This window comes from Sphaerodactylus townsendi, linkage group LG04, assembly GCF_021028975.2.
Source record: "Sphaerodactylus townsendi isolate TG3544 linkage group LG04, MPM_Stown_v2.3, whole genome shotgun sequence".
Lineage (NCBI taxonomy): Eukaryota > Metazoa > Chordata > Lepidosauria > Squamata > Sphaerodactylidae > Sphaerodactylus > Sphaerodactylus townsendi.
Genome location: NC_059428.1, coordinates 138,181,780 through 138,202,038, shown reverse-complemented (window position 1 = coordinate 138,202,038; position 20,259 = coordinate 138,181,780). Strand labels below are relative to the sequence as shown.

The 20,259-nt window shown below is 46.1% G+C and overlaps 1 protein-coding gene across 1 annotated transcript in view; it reads left to right on the top strand.

Annotated features, from left to right (window-relative positions):
- GTF2F2 (general transcription factor IIF subunit 2) overlaps positions 1-16,937 on the top strand; it is a 35,119-nt gene extending 18,182 nt beyond the window's left edge. The window contains exons 3-5 of the mRNA XM_048493634.1: positions 4,042-4,141; positions 5,655-5,798; positions 16,157-16,937. Coding sequence (XP_048349591.1) covers positions 4,042-4,141; positions 5,655-5,798; positions 16,157-16,276 — 364 coding nt within the window. The 3' untranslated portion in view covers positions 16,277-16,937. The remainder of the gene's footprint in view (positions 1-4,041; positions 4,142-5,654; positions 5,799-16,156) is intronic.
- The last annotated feature ends 3,322 nt before the right edge of the window (positions 16,938-20,259 follow it).

Sequence of the window (20,259 nt, the reverse complement as noted above, 5' to 3'; positions counted from 1 at the left end):
GTCCAAACCATTCCCTTAAAATGGCTCAGGATGAAGCTACTCTTTCTGATTGCTATCACTTCAGCCAGGAGGATATCAGAACTGAGAGCGCTATCAATCCATTTGAATCTGTGCATTTTTCACAAGGACAGGGTAGTTCTTAGACCCGACCCAGCATTCAAACCCAAGACGAGCGCCAACTTCCACCTCAAACAGGAAATTGTTCCGAACTTTTGTCCTAACCCTTCACACCCCAGAGAAAAGCTCTGGCATAACCTGGACATGTGTAGAGCACTCATACTTTCATCATTCGCTCGGAACCAATCCATCGGTCCGAGATCCTCTTCATCAACATCACTCCCCCACACCTGGGATTCCAAATGTTCACAGCGGCACTCAGCTCAGCCTTGAAAATGTGCATTGTAGAGGCATATAAAATGACTAATGTTCCTATCCCCTATCGGCATTACAGCACACTAATGTTCCTATCCCTACCGGCATTACAGCACACTCAACCAGAAATGCCGCCACCAATGTGCCACCACTCAAAAAGCCGCCACTCAGAAAGAATGTCTCAATAGAGGACATTTGCAGGGCCGCCATTTGGGCTTCTGCCTTTGTCAAGCACTACAAATTCCAATCCTGGGCCTCAGCCAAAACCCTTTTCGGGAAGAGGGTCTTGGAACATATTATTCAGGACTAAGATGATTGCTCCCAACTTGGGGACACTGCTTGGGGAGGTCCCATCCAAGATGTCCTCCACTTCCAGGAGAATGCTCAATTGGTCACTTACCGTGAAGGAGCCTTCTCCTGTTAGGCAAGAAGGACATCTTGTCCCTCTTTTGATCATCATCAGTCCTTAGTATGGTCCCAAGACTCCTACCTACTGTTTTCTAAAAATGAATCCATTTTTTGGGGCATGTTTTTTTTTACCTCAGTCATACATCCGCTACAAATTATGTACCTGTTGTACCGTTCTAAGTAGTTTCTTGTTCTGTTTCATTGATCACTGCTTTGTCAGGAGAATACTGTTGGAAAATGGTCGACGAGCCTCTAACAGGAAGTAGCAGAAAACTTATTCCTGCCTCCCTGAGGAAAGGGTGAGGAATCACCCATCCAAGATGTCCTCCTTGCCTACCAGAAGGCCCCTTCACAGTAAGTGACCAATGGACCGTTTCCCAACAATCAAGGCCTCTCCACAGTCATTAAGCAGTGTGACTGCTCTTCTGGCATAGGTGCTTATTGCCTTATATGACATCTGTGTCTGCCACGTGGATGTGGTCAATCACCAGATTCCAGTCTCATGACATTGTTCCCTCTCACAAAGATCTAGTTTCCTGATTGGTTATAAGATTGCCTTTTTCTTAGAAAAGAGAAAATTCCTAGTAAAAATACAAAATCTAGTAACTGCCCCCCCAAAACATACAAGATTAACATAGTTTAAAATTAATATTACTAATTCGTGTTAATTCTCAGCTATTTCCCAGTACCTGTTTCTGCACATTTCCCTTGTAGATTAAAAAACCCTGTTCCTATTAGTAATTTCCATTCAACATGTGATCAATTAGCAGTGCAGAAGATGCCATCTTCACTTCTTGAGTCAGCCAGTGTTTCTTCCTTAGGGAGTTTTATCCCTGCTGTGGGGGAAGTATCACTTTCAAAACAGACCTGTGGAAACCAAGGGACTTTTTTCCTTATCCAAAATAATACATTAACCTCTAATCCACCGGGCTGTATTGAAATGACTCTTCCCTCTTAGCCAGTCTCTGCAGGTGATCAGCCCTGTGAGTGAAGAGAAGTCACAGGTTTGCTGATTCCAGGTGTCAGGTGAAAACCTTGTATCCCAGCCAAATACCACAATTTTATCTTTTAAGGTTTTTATTTAAAAATAGCCCCATCACTCTTGAAATGATTAAATACCAAAGAACAAAAATCCAGCCCAGAATGGAATACCTGACTACTCTGAATGAATTCAAGTATCCAGGGCCTGGTGAACTACATCCCAGGGTATTAAAAGAACTGTCAGAAGTAATCTCAGAACCACTGGCCATAATCTTTTAAGAATTCCTGGAGAATCTGAGAAGTTCCAGTGGACTGGAGGAGGGCTAATGTTGTCCCCCTAATGTTCAAAAGGAGGGGAGGGGGGAGTCGCAAGCAATTACCGCCCAGTCAGCCTGACATTAATACCAGGAAAGATTCTAGAGCAGATCATTCAACACAGTCTGTAAGCACTTAGAAAGGAATGCCATGATAACTAAAAGTCAACATGAGTTTCTCAAAAACAAGCCATACTGGATTAATCTTATATCTTTCTTTTTTTTTATATAGAGTGAGTGACAGGCTTAGTAGATGAAGGGAATGCTGTGGATGTAGCATACCTTGATTTCAGTAAACCCTTTTACAAGCTCCCACATGATATTCTTGCAAAAAAGCTGGTAAAATGTGGGCTAGACAAGGCTACTGTTAGGTGGATTTGTGTTGATCAACAAAACCCAAAGGGTGCTTACCAATGGCTCACCTTCATCCTGGAGAAGAAGTGACTAGTGGGGTGCCACAGGGCTCTGTCCTAGGCTCAGAGCTATTTAATCTTATTACATAAAAGGCTAGCCATGGTGGTGGTGACTCACTTTCAGCCAATCACCACATATGACTAATTTCCAGCCAATTGCAATACACACATGGCTTGGGGGTAGGGCTTACACAGAACAGGCAAAAAACAACATAAACAAAACAGCAGACTGTGGCGGTTACTCTCTCTCACATACACTTGCCCTTCTCCCCCCACTGCTGAATCATTGCAGTCACTGGACCAGCTGCAGTTGCCTGGCAAGCACAGGTGTTGGCCGTTCCCCGCAGTAGGGCCGTGACTGCTGGCAGTTGCAAGTGCACCATTAACTGTTCTGTGGCAATGCAGGCATCTGGGGAGAGGAGCAGACCTCCAGGAACAGGAGGAAGAGGAGGGAGTTGGTGACACAAGGCTGAAGGGGGAAGAAAGGAAGGAGGGGTGGGTGCCATTACCCTTTGTGCCGATGCAGGCATCAGGGAAGGGGAGGAGAATGAAAAGGGAGCTGGTGACACGGGGCCAAGGGGTATGGGGAGAAAAGCCAGGAGGAATTGGCCCCCTCAGTGGGTGCTGTTAACCCACCAACAGTTTTCTGGAGCTCAGTGTATTTGTTCGTACAGTGGGTTTTACTGCTAAAATTTGTATAAATGGCTTGGATGATGGAATAAAGGGCATTCTAGTCAAATTTGCAAATTAGGAGGGGTAGCTAATATGTCAGGTTGAAGAGGGAGCAAGCTGCTCCAGAGACTTGGACTAGGAATAATGGCTTCAAAATGGAAGAAAAAAGATTCCACTGATACATTAGGAAGAGCTTCCTAACAGTAACAGCTATTCAAATACCCTGGAATATGCTGCCTCTGAGTATGTTGGAGTCTCTTCCAACTATGAAAAGGAGCCCATTAATATACTGCAGCCTAACCTCTTGGTTTAGTCTTTTCAGCCCTTTCAGACTAGATGAGGCTCCAGATTTTCCTTTGTAAACCATGTGGGGGCCCAATTCATCCAGAACCTGTGATGCAGAGGAGGAGGATTTTGAACCCCCTCCCTGAAGTCCATTTCCTTGCCGGCAGAGGAAGAGCAAAGCTGCTGTTTGCCCTTGTTGGCAAGCAGTTGGTGGTACTCCTGCCTGAAACTTTCCTCCATGGCATCCTGGCCTAAATCTGAATGGGGTCCCTGCAGAGTCACTGCTCTTGACAAAGCAGAATGCTTTGAGCTCCAACAGCGGGATTTCCAGCCCCTTTTCAAATCTCACCCCCAGATCAGGGGCCATCCTGCCTGTCATGGCCGTGGACTTCATAGTTAACTGTACATTGTGTGAAGAAGCACTTTTTTGGGGGCTGTTTTGATTCTGCTATTCGACTGTTTTATTGGGTAGCTCAAATTCTAGTAATATGTGACAGGGAGGAAAATAGTTATTTTCTTGATTTCATTCCATTTCTAAATTTATAAATCTCTCTCATGGCTCCCCTCACTTCCATTTTTTGCCTTTCCTATTTCAGATTGCAAATAGAAGAATCGTCCAAACCTGTGAGCTGGACCAAGCAGCTAGACAAAGCTGTAACCACCAATTACAAACCTGTGGCTAACCATCAGTACAATGTGAGTTGCTTTTTTGCCCCTTTCTCCTTCTCCTACGGGTCTACTTTCCTGAAGCCTTGTGGCCAAATTCCTGACTGGTTATAGCAAACTGATACCTGAAATCCAGCAGTCCCACCCCACTCCATTGCAATAGGAATGGAAGGTCAGTTGTTAAGTTTTCCTTATATTGCAAAGGATGATATTGGCAAGTGTCGTGCTGAGTTGGGCTGTGAGACCTGGAATCAAATCCTCCCTCTGCCAGGGAAGCTCACTGGGTGATTTTGGGCCAGTCGCAGCCCACTGAGGGCAGCCCCTTTGGGTTTTCAAGGCAAGAGACCTTTGGAGGGAGTTTGCCATAGCCAATACCTGCACAACATGCCCCTGGCCCTCCTTGGAGTCTCCTATCCATGTACTAGCTGGGTGTGACTGACCCAAGTTCACCCACCAAGCTTCCATGGTGCAAGTGGGGATTCGAACCTGGGTTTCCCTGGTCCTTGTCTGACACCTTAACCCTGACTCTTTAGGTTAGGTTGACCAGTTAAAAATCTAAGAAACTATTTGATAGTGTCCTTCTCAGTTAATATAGTATCAACCTTTTAATAAAGTTGGTTACTGGTGACTAGCAGAGGCCTGTTGTGTGAACAAATACAACAGGCTGTAGAAAGCTGTTGGTGGGAACGGTGCCCTGTAAGGGGGCAACTCCTCCTACCTTTCCTTCTTCCCCCTTCGCCCTGCTGGCTCCCCCATTTGTAAAGCTGGGATTCAGCTTTGCCAATGGGTGGAGGGTGCCTAAGGAGACAGGGGAACTCTCCCCATCTTCACAGATGTCCTGCTGCCACCCTTGGCAAAGCTGGAATCCTGACTTTGCAAAGGTGGGGGGAGTCAGCAGTGTGTCTGTAAAAGTGGGGAGAGTTCTTATATTGAGAGTTCCTATGCTTCCCAAGGCGTGCAGGTCTCAGGAAGGGAAGTGTACTGTGTACTCAGTGTAGCGAGTCCATAATGCAGTATCAGGGCAGCTCCTCCCCCCCCCCCCCCCTGGCCCACTCGCTTTCTGAGGCCAACACATCTTGGGAAGGGAGATGTGCCCTCCACACATTGGTTGGGGGGTTTGTCATCAGACATTCTAACCCTTGGCGAATTATACATAAGGATATGGAGTACTTACAAAAGCCGTCATGCAAAAGGCATCCAGATGATGATTTATGATATTTTAAGAAAAACTGACCTGTAGGACTGAAGCCCACTGAAATGACTGGCTTATTGTGGTGCAGAAATCCTCTGCGGCTCTCTCTGCCATGTCAGATTCTTGGACTGACGGACAGACAGACAGACAGGGCACCACTTGAATACACTCAGGTCCCCTGAAGGAGAAATTAGGTTAACATAGAAAGGGTAGATTTGGCTTATGGTTCAGTGTGCCTCATCTATGCCAAACTGTTCCACTGTCCCCTTCTTTAGTGAAGATTTCTGCTCATGCTATAATAAAACAATGCATGTGGTTTTCCACTTTAACTCAAGTTCCTTAATATGACAGATTGAATATGAAAAAAAGAAGAAAGAAGATGGAAAACGGGCTCGGGCTGAGAAGCAGCAAGTGCTGGACATGCTTTTTTCAGCTTTTGAAAAACACCAATATTACAACATTAAAGACTTGGTGGACATAACCAAACAACCAGTGGTGAGTGGGCTGTTTTGAAAAGCCTGTCTAAAGCGATGCCGCTTTCAACTGAATAGTGTATTTAGAATATATTTCCTGGAAATATGTTTTTTTAAATAGTAGTAACATGTATTTTAAAGTTTTTGGCCCTAGTGTTTAACAATGATGTGTAAAGTGGTTTCTTTATATTGGCCTGTTTGGTTGCTGTATGAACTTCCAGTCCTGGCACTTAACAAGGTAAGTCTTCACACTTTGGGTATTCAAAATAATAATAAAAGAAAGTCCCATAGGTTATGTGGATTCAGTAGTCATCCTTTGTAGCTCCTTCTCAGTTTAGATTACAATTGTAAGCCTTTTATAACCAGAGGGAAAGAAGCCAACAATCCTTATCTTGAAGTCTGTTTTTGGTATGGGAGCTCTGATGTGCCTGGGAAGTACCCTGATTGGGCAATCATTCCCCATTCCAGTCAGTGGGCAACGGCAGAGCACTTCCCAAGGTCTCTTGCCTTGAAAACCCTTCGAGGTTGCCGTAAGGTTTGCTTGATGACAAACAAGCAAACAAACAAAGCCAGCAAGATGCTGGCAGTGCCAGCTCAGAGATGCAGAGATGCCGTCCATCTATCTTGATCTACATTCAGTGGCCATATTCAGAATTAGGATATAGTGATATTTGCTTCATGCAGTTTTTGCTCTGGAAAAATGACAGTTCTGGGCACATTAATTGCACCTCTACAGTTGGTTTATATTCCCTCCTGTGAAGCCCCATCCACCTTTACTTCACACCCCTGCAATGACTACGAAGAAACTAGCTGACCAATCTTTTTTGTGTCTCCATGTCTCGTATTAATTGCATTAGTAGTTCTTTACAGAAGTGGAGACGGTTTAAAAATGTCAAAGCTGAGAACTGGTGTGGGAGGAAACGGAGAACTGCAATCATATTGAGAGTGGGAGGGTGGATGTTTGTGAAAAGGGCATCAAAGAATAAATTTAATTTTTAAAAAATAACCCTAACCCTCAAAATATTCACTTTCCTTCAGCACCATGTATCCTGGTCTCTGGCCTTTTAAAGACTACGTGTTCTTCATGTTCAGTGTTTTTATATGTGTAGAATTTTTTGCAGAATTTGGATTCTTGGGAATGCAGATAAAAATCAAATGCTGCCAACCATGAGCTGGCTGGAAGTGTTGAAGCAGAGTGAAAATGTCAGTCAAGAAGAGCTCAAAGGTAGCTGAGAACAGGACAGATCCAAGATTCCCTTTCTGGGAGTGGCTCATAAATGTCATCAAACTAGCATTGCTCTGGAAAAATCACAAGATGGAATCTTTTATTTATTTATTTGTTTATTTATACATCCTTTAAATTTATTAGCTTCTCAGGGCAGCGTACAAACATTGCATACACAATAATGATTAATATATAGTATTAAAACCAACAACAAACAACATTCTAACAAAACCAATACATTCAAAATTTAAAACTCAGATGGCAATAAAACCCCCCCTGCCCTCTCCCTCCCCCCACCCAGCCCACTGGAGGCCGGGACGATGGAATCACATTCAGCCCGGCTGGCCAAATGCCTGGTGGAACAGGTGCCTGGCCCTGTTTTGCAGGCCCTGCAGAAACTCAACAAGTCCCGCAGGACCCTGGTCTCCCTAGAAAGCCTGTTCTACCAGAGGGGGGCCAGGGCCGTAAAGGCCTTGGCCCTAGTAGAGGCCAGTCAGGGACCTGTTTCGGGCCAGGGACCTGTAATAGGTACTCCTCCAAAGAGCGGAGGGTCCTAGCAGGGCAATAGGGGGAGACGCAGTCCCTCAAGTAGGCAGGCCCAAGACCGCTTATATCCTTAAAGGTTAGAACCAGAAACTTGAACATGACCTGGTACTCGATGGGCAGCCAGTGGAGATGGTACAACCGGTTGGACGTCCCCGTAAGGAGTCTGGCCGCATATTGAACGAGTTTAAGCTTCCGGATCATGGTCAAAGGCAGGCCAACGTGCAGCGAATTACAATAGTCAAGCCTGGAGTTGACCGTTGCATGGATAACTGTGGCTAAGTCTACTGAGGTACGGGGCCAGTTGCCGTGCCTACCACAGATGATGGAATGCAACCTGTTTTTTGACAAAGTTCCTCACCAGAGACTGTTGAGAAAACTCAGCAATGAAGGAATAAGAGGGGAAGTCCTCCTATGGATTAAAAACTGGTTGAGAAACAGGAAGCAAAGGGTGGGTATAAATGGGAAGTTTTCACAATGGAGAGATGTAGGGAGTGGTGCCCCCAAGGATCCATTTTGGAATCAGTGCTCTTTAACCTATTCATAAATGACCTGGAAGTAGGGGTAGGTAGCGTGGTGGCTAAGTTTGTGGCTGATACCAAATTATGTAGGGTGGTGAGAACCACAAAGGATTGCGAAGAGCTCCAAGCGGACCTTGATAAATTAGGTGAGTGGGCTCAGAAATGGCAAATGCCGTTCAATGTAGCAAAATGTAAAGTGATGCACATAGGGGCAAAAAATCCAAACTTCACATACACGCTACAGGGGTCAGTGCTATCAGTCACAGACCAGGAAAGGGATTTAGGTGTCTTAGTTGATAGTTCCATGGGAATGTCAACTCAATGCATGGCAGCTGTGAAAAAGGCAAACTCTATGCTGGGGATCATTAGAAAAGGAATTGATAATAAAACTTCAAAGATTGTCATGCCCTTATATAAAGCAGTGGTGCGACCGCACTTGGAGTACTGTGTCCAGTTCTGGTCGCCGCATCTCAAAAAGGATATTGAGGAGATAGAAAAAGTGCAGAGAAGGGCAACAAGGATGATAGAGGGACTGGAGCACCTTCCCTATGAGGAGAGGCTGCAGCGTTTGGGACTCTTTAGTTTGGAGAGGAGGCGGCTGAGGGGGGATATGATTGAAGTCTACAAAATTATACATGGGGTAGAAAATGTTGACAGAGAGAAATTTGTCTCTCTTTCTCACAATACTAGAACCAGGGGGCATTCATTGAAAATGCTGGGGGGAAGAATTAGGACTAATAAAAGGAAACACTGCTTCACGCAATGTGTGATTGGTGTGTGGAATATGCTGCCACAGGAGGTGGTGATGGCCACTCACCTGGATAGCTTTAAAAGGGGCTTGGACAGATTGATGGAGGAGAAGTCGATTTATGGCTACCAATCTTGATCCTCTTTGATCTGAGATTGCAAATGCCTTAATAGACCAGGTGATCGGGAGCAACAGCCGCAGAAGGCCATTGCGTTCACATCCTACATGTGAGCTCCCAAAGGCACCTGGTGGGCCACTGCGAGTAGCAGAGAGCTGGACTAGATGGACTTTGGTCTGATCCAGCTGGCTTGTTCTTATGTTCTTATGTTCTTAACCTGGGCTGTTTGTTCAACCTGGGCCTCGAGTGATAACGCCAGGTCCAGGATGACTCCCAGGCTTTTGACAGACAAGGGCAAGTGCAATGCCTCGCCGTCTTTCTACATCAGTCTGTTTTGATCTCCTTCCATTTCTCTGCTTTCAAGTTTTGTGTCATTTATTACTCTTCTTTTTCACATCCTTCCAACCTCCAGGGCATTGTTTATTGTTTGTTTCATGTATATTTACAGATGGGAATAAATGCACAGGAGCCAGTGTCATATGGGGGAGAAAGAGCAGGGCCTGTGGTCTGGGAGACTTGGGTTCTGGTCCTTTCTCAGCCATAAATCCCCCTGGATGATCTTTGGTCAGTCACTCTGTCTCAACCCTCACCTACTCCACAGGGTTGTTGTAATGATAAAGTGTAGGAGAATCCTTGTATGCTTTCTGGAGCTCATCCGAGGAAGGGTGGGGGGAGAACTGGGATACACAACATGAATTAGAAACAAACCATTCATAAAATTCTTATACAATACTAAAATTAAGTAACTGTTCCTGTGAAATAACATTCACCACACTGAAAAAAAATCTCTCTGCCTAATTTTTTCTTGTTCTATATTCCTGCTTTCTTTCTGTGTGTTCCACATCAGGTTCTGCTCTTTCCTTCTGTAGCATTCTGGCTCTTCCCTCCCCCCCCCCCACCCCCGTATCCATGGCAGCAGGTGTAGCACGTGGCTCTGATTGTGTCTGCTGGACCATTTGCAGAGAAGTGTCAATACAGTGAGGGCTTTGCTGGCCGTGGCGACTGGAGGGGTCCAGTTAACCACCAATGAGGGATCAGGACATTTTTACCCGGCAGTGTCAAGCAGGTGGCAGCCGCGCCTCAGACCTGCAGCCTCCTCTGCTGCTGCCTTGGGATTGTGTGATCAGCCTACTGGCAGCAAGAAGTCAATCACCTGGAGACGTAGAGTTAGAAGGGCCCTCCGGGGCAACCTCTTGCAAAATGCAGTCGGTTCACACTCTCCCATCCCACTCCCCAGTGGCCCCTGCTCTAAGCCCAGATGAATGTAAAATACCTTCAGGATCCCTGGCCGGTCTGCCCTGGAGGGAAACTGCTTCCTGACACCCCCCCCCCCCCCCAAAGTGGTGATTGGCATTACGCTGGGCATGTAAGAACAGGCCACGGGAGCCACACACTGGCTCAACCCTCCGTCTTTGGTTTGCCTCAGTTCATAGAATGAGCCTTGCTGTCCAGCCTCTGCTTCAGAAACCTCCAAGAAGGGAGAGCCCACCACCTGTTCCACAGAGGAGCTCCTCTGTCAAGAAGTTCTTCCCCATTTTTATCTGAAAGCAATTTTGATTGAATCTCAACCTGTTTGCTGTGGTCTGACCTTCGGGGCCAACAGAAAACAACTCCACCCCATCCTGCATAGAACAGCCCTTTGCCTACTTGAAGATGCCCATCCTGATGCCCCTCAGCCATCTCCTCTCCAGGCGCCAGCTCCTGTAGCCTTTCTGGGTGGGGGTGGTGCTTGGTCTCCAGGGCCTTCCTCTGGACATGTCTTAGCTTGCCAGTCTGCTGGCAGTGAGAAGTCGCTACACCAGGCAGGAGGCAGCTGGACCACAGGCCCCACTGCCCCCACCCGCTGCCACTCTGTTGTCACTGAGCTGGTGGCAAGGGCCGAAGGCGCAGGGGCCGGGTAGGCGAGTAAACTTAGTGGTCATCCTGTTAAGCTGGAGCCAATTAGGAAAGCTTTTCCTGCCAGAAGAAGGACGTGGTTGTTTTAAAAAGAAATGTGTAGGAAAAGGACCAGGTTTTGTGCAGCTCTTGCTCCTTGTGCCCAGCCTCTGTCCTCATTCTTTCTGTTCTCCCCTTTCCGGCCACAGTGTTGTTTGAGGGATATTTCTGTCCCTCTCTTCCTCCAAGGATCTCTGGTGGGAGCCCTTCCTCTCCTCCTCCATTTTGTCCTCACAGGCCTGGGAGACCAGCGAGGCCCTAAAGGGTGTGAGGGGGTCCCCCTGCAAGCTTCGTGGCAAGGGGCAATTTGAACCCAGGTAGGCCACATCCCAGTTTAGCACTTCATGCAACTGACCATCCTGGCATCCTGTCCGATCCAAAATCTTTTAAAATCTTGTTTTTGAAAGCAGGCTAACACAAGCCAAGCCTCATGCCTACCTCTCTGTCCAGGGAACATTTTCTCCATTGCTGTCCAATAAGATCCTGTTCTCATAGAGGTGATTGATTTGTGTCTGGCCTAGAACATAATCTGTGTCTGGCCTAGAACATTTTAACATAATCTGTATTTTACCACTCTTTATATGCCATTAAAGGTTTTGTATTTGTATTTGTCTGGCCTAGAAATGTAACATTCCCAGAGGTTTTGAAGCCATTTTAAAGAGGATGCACCTCCCCATTTCCCCATCAGGAAAAAAGAAATAAAATTGGGAACAAATGAAAATATAGGCAATACGTACTTTCCTATCAAGCCTAGACTTCTTTTACTTATTTCACAATATAATATGCATCATTTATAACTTAGCATATACAATCATACTGTTGGCTATATTTATGGAATGTAAACATATAAATATCTTCATTTCCTATAAGAAAAACTGCAAGTATATCCAGCACTTGAGAAAGCCTTGGAAACTTTTGCAGCCAGTGCTAGGTGAAACGAGATGCTTCTTGCTACCTGAGAGGCAGGAAAAAAATAGAAGTTGAAATTAGGAAACACGTTCTGTAGTAAACAAGAGAAAGTGTATTATTTGGACTGAAATACTCCCCATACCAGCATATTTGGATTTTAAGTTAAACTTTGTGATGTCGAAAATGCTGAACTCTTTAATAGTGGACCATTGTTAAACACATGATAGCCGTGATAGTCACTCTGTGGCTCAAGAGCAACCTGTGGGTCTTTGCCAGGCTGCCCGTGGCTCTTCCAAGCACAGTTCCTCAGTGGGGCCTCAGCCTTTCAGGAAAGTGGGGAGATGACTTTGGTGAGGCTTGTGGTTGACTGCCCGCCCTCCTTGAAACAGCCACTGTCAACATCTTTGAGGTTTGCTTGCCTTGTGATGCAAGTGGGCGGGCAGGTGGGGAGGGAGGGAGGGGGGCGTCAGTGTAGTTCTTTTGGTGGATGGCCGTTTTGAATGCAGCACTCACACTGCAGAAAGTCCAACTGCACTGAAGTGTATGTATTGTTAGCAAAATAGTTACATTTAAACAAAAATATTCTTGAAAATACTGTGTACATTTACAGTATTAATAAAAAATGCTTACATAAAAAATTAATACACTTTTATTTTCTTTCATTTTGCTCCTGCCATTGCGAGAAGGGGTTAATACTATGTTCCCCAATTTTTCCATTAAAAATATTTAAAAGTCCTCATACTATTTAATGCTGTCTATTTTGAATGAGAAGCCTTTTAAAAATATTTCATTCACTCTAGAAAAAATCATGCTTTTCTATGATTTTCCAAATTTGCATTCTATTTAAAAATCTGTATTTTTCCAAAATACAGTTGTGACTGAAATGTTCTTGTTAAGGTAATATTGTTTTCATCAACTTTAGAGACTCATCTTCTCAAAAAACCAAGCAAAGACATGAGATAATCACAATTTACCAAGCTAGCTTTTAAAAGCAAATGAGTGGTGAAACAGTTCCCTAAATTCAAACAAATACATCTGATCATGTTGTGAATGTTAAGCTAACATTTGCAAAGACTTTGGGAATTATCAGCCTCAGTCACACTGTGGAGGGGATTCTGGGTTCCCCACCTGTGCAGACCCATGTCTTCCCTAGTTTGGTGCTCCAAAGGACTTCTCCCAGGGCCTCGGTTAGGTGAGAATGGTCACCACCCCTTTCCTGTACAAATGAAGAAAAAAGCACAGAAACTCCCCTGTGGCACGGGATTGTGCTCCAAGCCAAGGCTCAGGTCTTCCAGAATTACTGAACCACACAGTGACCTGAACTACCTGTGGTCAGTCTCATAGCCTAACTGAAGGCCACATGTGCAATATGGTGGGCGTAGCCATGTTTATCCCCTGGCGCTGAAAGTATGGGCTGACTTTCCCCCCTCCTTCTCTGTTGTCTCTTGCTTCAACCCCCCCCCCCCTCTCATGTTGGCCAGTTTTCCAGGCATTTGTAGCACTGTTAGTTAAAGCAAATGTCTTCATTTTCCCCATTTCAGTTATTTCGGAATGTGCTTCTCCACCCACCTCCACTTTAATATTCTTACTCTTTTTCAAAACACTTTGGCTAGCAAACGCTTTGATTACCAGACATTAGCAGTAATTAGCTTGTGAATTTGGTAGCTCAGCAGAGAGTTGTTCACCTTCATGTAGGCTTTGTTAACTGTCCTCACGGACCACTTCATATGAAAGCACCGTTTGTTCCTGACTTCTTGGCTGCTGAAGAGAGTCACCCAGCATCATATGGAAGACGGCAGCTCCAGGCTGCCAGGGAGGAGTTGTGGCATTTAAGTTCTGTCAGCTTGATTGAATGTACTGAAGGTTGTTCCCTACCAAGGACTTGGACTGGCCCAGTAGAAATTGGGAGGAGGGAGGTATTGTCTTTTCCTTCAGATTCATGTTTAGTACTGGCTTACCTCTGCACTTCAGGCTGTAAACTTGGGACCAAGGTGGGCAGCATCTGGTGGAGGTCAGGTGTCTCTAAAGCCAGTTTGGGAACTGCTTTGTCTTAGGTGGTTTTTGGCTCATTTCCCAAAACACCCTTCCTTTTTTAGGTGCTTCAGGTAAACTGCCAGGAATCATTGTTAGGGTTTCAAGCTTTAATTGTTTTAATCAGTGGGATAATTGAGTCCAGGATAATTAACAGCTGCAGCACCAGGAGTTCCCAAACAAGGGTCTGATCCTTGACCCGTCCAGACCTCACAGGCAGTCTTTTCCCTTTGCCTCCCCCACCCCACCTCACTCCCAGCCATCAGGCATTCCTTGCTGCTTCTGCCAGCATTGCCTGGTACCAGAGCTTTCAGGGCTTCAACACCCACTCCTGATGAAGCTGCAGATAGAATACAGATTCCACCATCTGTGGCATTCACAGGATCATACTGGGACTTGTAAAACGTCCGTACCTTCTGTTGGTGACATCTCTTCTTTCCCCCGTCCCCACAATTTGGTCCTTGGTGATACATCTGTAGTCTCAAACAGCCAGACTGAAAAACCCACTAGTGCGTGCCTGTACGCACGCACGCACGCACGCACGCACGCACGCACGCACGCACGCACGCACGCACGCACGCTGATTTGCAGGAATCCGGCAGGTGGAGGGTAATATCAGGTTGTGTTTTCAAACATTTATATTAAGCATCTGAGCCTCAGGAATTTTACTCAACCCACCAGCCTAATTTCTGGTTTAGGTGAACTGATGAAGAGCATTATGAAGACTTACGTTGCCAGGCCTTAGTGAAGGAGATCTGCTTGCCAGACTCTTAGAATTCTTGGTGCATGCCAGCAGGCAGGAAAGACTGGAAAGCCTCGATGCCCAGCCTGCCACCAGCCCGGTCCAAAGACGAGGGATCAGTTTAAAAGCGGTTCTGCCACCTTTTTAATGTTTAGTGCCAGCAGCCTGGTTCCTTTTCGGTTAAGATGAAGCCTGTCCCTTTTGTACAGATCTGCCTTGTCCCAAAAGGTTCCCCAGTTCCTAATAAATCTGAAACCCTCTGCCTTATACCACCTTCTCATCCACACATTGAAACCCTGTATCTCCGCTTGCCAACTCGCCCTGCGTGTGGAACAGGTAGTGGTTCTGAGAATGCAACCTTGGGGGTCCTGGACTTCAACCTGTTAACTAGCAACCTAAATTTAGCCTCCAGAAACTCCCAGCTACATTTTCCAATGTCGCTGCTGGTGGACCACAACTGCTGATTCCACTCCAGCACTGTTTAACATCCTATCTAGACGAAGCGTGACATCCGCAACCTTTGCACCAGGCAGGCAGTCACCAAGTGTTCATCACGCCTCACAAACCCAACTCTATACATTCCTAATGATCTAATCGCCTACTACGAGGAGCCCCTCCATCTCCCCGAGGGGTAGCCTCAGTGTGAAAGGATAGCTGATCACTAGCTAAGGAAGGGGTCCCATATAAGGGAGCATCTTCCAGCACCTCAGACTGGCACCCTCCGTCCTCTAGACCCTCATTCTCCATGACATCTGAAGAGATGTCACCCTGGGAGGGGGACCCCGCTGTTAGGTCCCTGAAAGCCTTGTCTATCACTTGTGAGAACCTCCTTTAACCAGAAAATTGAAACATTTGTTGATGAACAAAGATTTCTTTATTGCAGGTAAGATAAGTCCCGTACACTGCCAAGACGTCTCTGCTGGCTCAGCAGAGACTTTGATATTTTAAAGCAACCAGCAAACCCATCCCCCCGCCCACCGTACAATTCCACAGCTGCACTACAGACTGAAGTATGTGGCCTTCACTATCTAGCGGAGAGATAAAGAGCCAAGAAGCAACAGAACAGTTTCACACAGCAGATTCACACAGACCAGAGTTCCCTTCCCTCAATATCCAAGCCAACCTGACATCACCCTCTCTGCCTCTCAGCTTCTCCAGGTCTGCCAGGAGCTCATTGCAGTGAAGGCACACCCACGACTTCTATCCTAGTGGTAGTACATGTCCTAGTACATGTGACACTCAGTGCAAAACACTGGAAAGCCCCCACTCCCCTGCTTGTTTCCTGTCTTCATATCTAATTCTAATAGGAAGCCCCACCTCTCAGCAACCCCACCTCTCAGAAGCTTGGGGCAAGCACACGGCCAGGACAAAGAGAAAAAAGAAAACCCCTGTTAACAAGATGTGGCTTTGAGAAAAGCCCTCCAAAAAGAAAACCAGAGCTCACGTAACCCTTTTTGTCCCACTCCTCTTCTCCACTGCTACTCCTGCTTGCATGTGAAGTATAATTTTTTCACCACTGTTGTCACAGAAGAAAATGACATTATTAAGCAGCTATTATGTGTATTTGTTATCTTTACATTAAGGTAGGTTTTTCCTTTTATTTTCCAGATCTACTTGAAAGAAATTTTAAGAGAAATTGGCATCTACAATGTGAAGGGGACACACAAGAACACTTGGGAGCTTAAGCCGGAATACAGACATTACCAGGGTGAAGATAAGAGTGACTAACAGGACAGCCCAGCAAGGAGAGACTGGCCTGCAAGGAGCCCAACATCCCTTTTTCAAAGAACACTCTGTTTGTTTGCATCTCTGTTTTGGTAGATAGAATAAATATGCATTAGTTTTAATGTTTGGCATTTTTATCACATTTTATAAGAAGCCAATATTAATAGGGACCAGAAGCCCAATTAATAGAGATGCCAAGTTTCTCATTAGTAAAATGTGGGTGGCTGTGAGTCTCCAATGATCACCAAACCCCAAGGCCCCATTTATACCTGGACCTTTTCAGGTGCACGCTTTATCAAAGGTACCCAATAGAGATCTGTAATCTTCCTTGATTGGGGTGGAGGTGGGGGTTGCAATGCAGACAAATAATGGAGAGAAGAAACAATTGCTGAGCAAAACATCTCCTTTGAGCACAGTAAAGCACAGTATCGTATGGCTTGGATCCTCACACAAGGGGGAGGGGACAATTTTCACTCCTCCAGCAGGAGACCCAGCTATCCCTGGAGGACCCCACATCCCAGGAAGTTACGGCTGCTGCAGAGAGGAATAATCACCTCCTCCCGGACCCATGGAAGTTCTGGGCAGGACCTTCAGCAGTGTGTTTTTCTATAAAAGGTGACTGTTCGGAGCCTTGGTATTAATAAAAGCTGCTTTTTAATTTGTATCGTTCAAGATTTTTGCTTTAGTGGTTGAACTTAAAGGGTTAAAAGACGTTATTCTAACACCTAAATACAAGCAAGCCTGAATTAATGATGACGTTGCGGGCCTGTTATCCTGACTTTGGGATCCATCCGATGTGGCAGGTATGACTCCAGCGCGGCCTGTGACATCAGTTCAGTTGACAGAAAATAGTTCTGCAGAAACTTAACCATATGCTGGGGTGTGGCCTCCTGTGAGCTGCAGATTTCTTTTCTGCCTTAAGCAGGTTTTTTACAGTTTTTGCTTTATCTGTGTTCCGTAGAGGTTTTAAAAAGGTTTTTGGTAGGCGCAGGTTCTACTGCTCTTCAGCAGCCTGTCTGTCACTTGGAACTGCTGGTGGGGCCATGTGGCTGGATGCTTTTCCATAAGGGGAAAGAAATCCCAGCTCTGAGAAACTTAGTATGCGTCATTCTGTCCCTCATTTGCTTTTCTGCAAGCAGAGAACATTTTGTATGGAGGAACATTCAGTCACACCTGTCCTGATTCTGTTTGCAGTGACCACTGAAAATTATTTTCAAGAAAATTCATATACCACCTCTCCTGAAAATCTGCTCAAGACAATATAAAACACCATAAACATAAGAACATAAGAACGTAAGAACAAGCCAGCTGGATCAGACCAAAGTCCATCTAGTCCAGCTCTCTGCTACTCGCAGTGGCCCACCAGGTGCCTTGGGGAGCTCACATGTAGGATGTGAACGCAATGGCCTTCTGCGGCTGTTGCCCCCGATCACCTGGTCTGTTGAGGCATTTGCAATCTCAGATCAAGGAGGATCAAGATTGGTAGCCATGTACTATAAGATTTTTCCTAAAGAAGCCATTACATAATACGTGGATACTGTAAAAAGATTTGATGATTGGTAGCCATAAATCGACTTCTCCATAAATCTGTCCAAGCCCCTTTTAAAGCTATCCAGGTTAGTGGCCATCACCACCTCCTGTGGCAGCATATTCCAAACACCAATCACACGTTGCGTGAAGAAGTGTTTCCTTTTATTAGTTCTAATTCTTCCCCCCAGCATTTTCAATGAATGCCCCCTGGTTCTAGTATTGTGAGAAAGAGAGACAAATTTCTCTCTGTCAACATTTTCTACCCCATGCATAATTTTGTAGACTTCAATCATATCCCCCCTCAGCCGCCTCCTCTCCAAACTAAAGAGTCCCAAACGCTGCAGCCTCTCCTCATATAGGGAAGGTGCTCCAGTCCCTCAATCATCCTTGTTGCCCTTCTCTGCACTTTTTCTATCTCCTCAATATCCTTTTTGAGATGCGGCGACCAGAACTGGACACAGTACTCCAAGTGCGGTCGCACCACTGCTTTATATAAGGGCATGACAATCAATGACCAATAAAAGAAATGAGACCCTAAGGTTGGAACGGAGCATCTGACCTTCAGAGCTGCACAGATGATTTTCCATTCTTCAGCTCTGTATGCAACACACCATTCACTTAGATTGGGAACCAGCTTAACGAAGGAGAGCTGTCCGCTCCAAGGATGCCCACGTCTGAATAGGACTCTTGTTTGCTTGCTGGCTGGCCACTCTCAGAAACAGGATGCTGGGCCTTGGGTCTGTCCCAGCAGCGGTCTTTGGATGTGCATCCTCATCCCACCCTTGCCACAGAAGCAGCAGGCTTTAGGGAGAGAACCTGGGTAGTGCCTCGGATAGGAGGTTGGTGGCATCAGTGGGGCTCCAAAGCTTTGTGATACGAAAAGAGCCTGACTACAGTGTTTTAAGTTTTCAATTTGTGGTAAACTCTTGGTGCATACTTATTGATGGTATTAATGTCACAAATAAACAACAACATCTGGCTGCAAAAAAACCCCATCATAGAGTTCCATCACCCAAAAGCAACCATTTTCTCCAGGGGAACTGATCTCTGCTTTCTAGAGACTCTGGGAAATCTCCAGGCCTCACCTGGACGTTGGCAACCCAAAGTGGGCACTTATGGTCTCAGGCAGGGCAAGGGGCTTGGGGCCTTTATGACCCCATCCTCAGGCCACCCCCCCCCCGGAAAAGCCTCCAGCCAATTCTGTCCTGTTTGGCTAGCGTATGGCCAGTTATGGACCTGGCTTTCACCAGAGCAAAACTGCTACAGCTCCTCCCACAGCTGGAAAAAAGGGTCTAAGGCTTTTCTTCTGTCGTCCCCGTCCCCACCACTTCCCCTCAAGGGCAGGGAGAAAGAGATTGCAGCCACAGACGCACCATGCAGGAGCCCCTCCAAGCTTAGGCCGAAGGCTCTTACACTGTGCTCGCAGGGGCTGTTGATCTCTGGGAATGCCCTGGAGTGAGGAGACTCCTTTCTTGTCTTGGTCAGGAGGTCTAAGCATTAGAGTGTCATACAATGGTCTCACAGAACACAAATCACTCCTCCCTTTTGGTTGGGAGACTCAAACGGGCAGGTTCAGGGGGCCAAAGAGGCCATCGCAACATTTGCAGCCACTTGAACACACCTATTGTTGGCATTGCCAATCAATCCTCAGAAGTGTTAATGCTGTGATATAACTGCAAAACTAATAGATGTATATCGCCACAGAGGAAGTAGCAGAGACAAGGGGAAAAAACCTACTGGAAAAAATCTCCAGGCAGAGAATTTTTCTGTCTAAAAATCCCCAGACTGTTAGCCAGTCAAGAGAGGGCGAACCGGGTGCTGTATCCAGTGCTGTATCAGTTATCATGAAGACAACTGGACTGACCTTCTGCCAGCGTGGTGTCGTGGTTAAGAGCAGGTGGATTCTAATCTGGAGAACCGGATTTGATTCCCCACTCCTCCATCTGAGTGACGGAGGCTTATCTGGTGAGCCAGATGTGTTTCTGCACTCCCATATTCCTGCTGGGTGATCTTGGGCTAGTCACAGTTCTCTCAGAACTCTCTCAGCCCCACCTGCCTCACAAGGTGTCTGTGGTGAGGAGAGGAAGGGAAAGGAGCTTGTAAGCCACCTTGAGTCTCCTTACAGGACAGAAAGGTGGGATATAAATCCAAACTCCTCTTCTTCACTTGCAAATATGCCTGCAGTAATCTGTGCATCAGAGTACTGGACAGTCCCCTTTCAAAGTGGGCTTGGTCAGGAGGGGAAACCGTTAGCATTGCTTTATAGGGAGGGGCTGAGGGACTTGCAGGACCAGTTGGGAATCTTCAGAAGTCTTGGCCCCATACCTACAAGGCTTTGGTTAAGGCCAAATAGACTTCTAAGTCCCAAGCCGACAAGAATTGCAAGGATGTCTGCTTTGAGGCAGGAGGCCTGGTTTACATTTCCACTAAGAACCTGCACTGTGCACAGCCCAGTG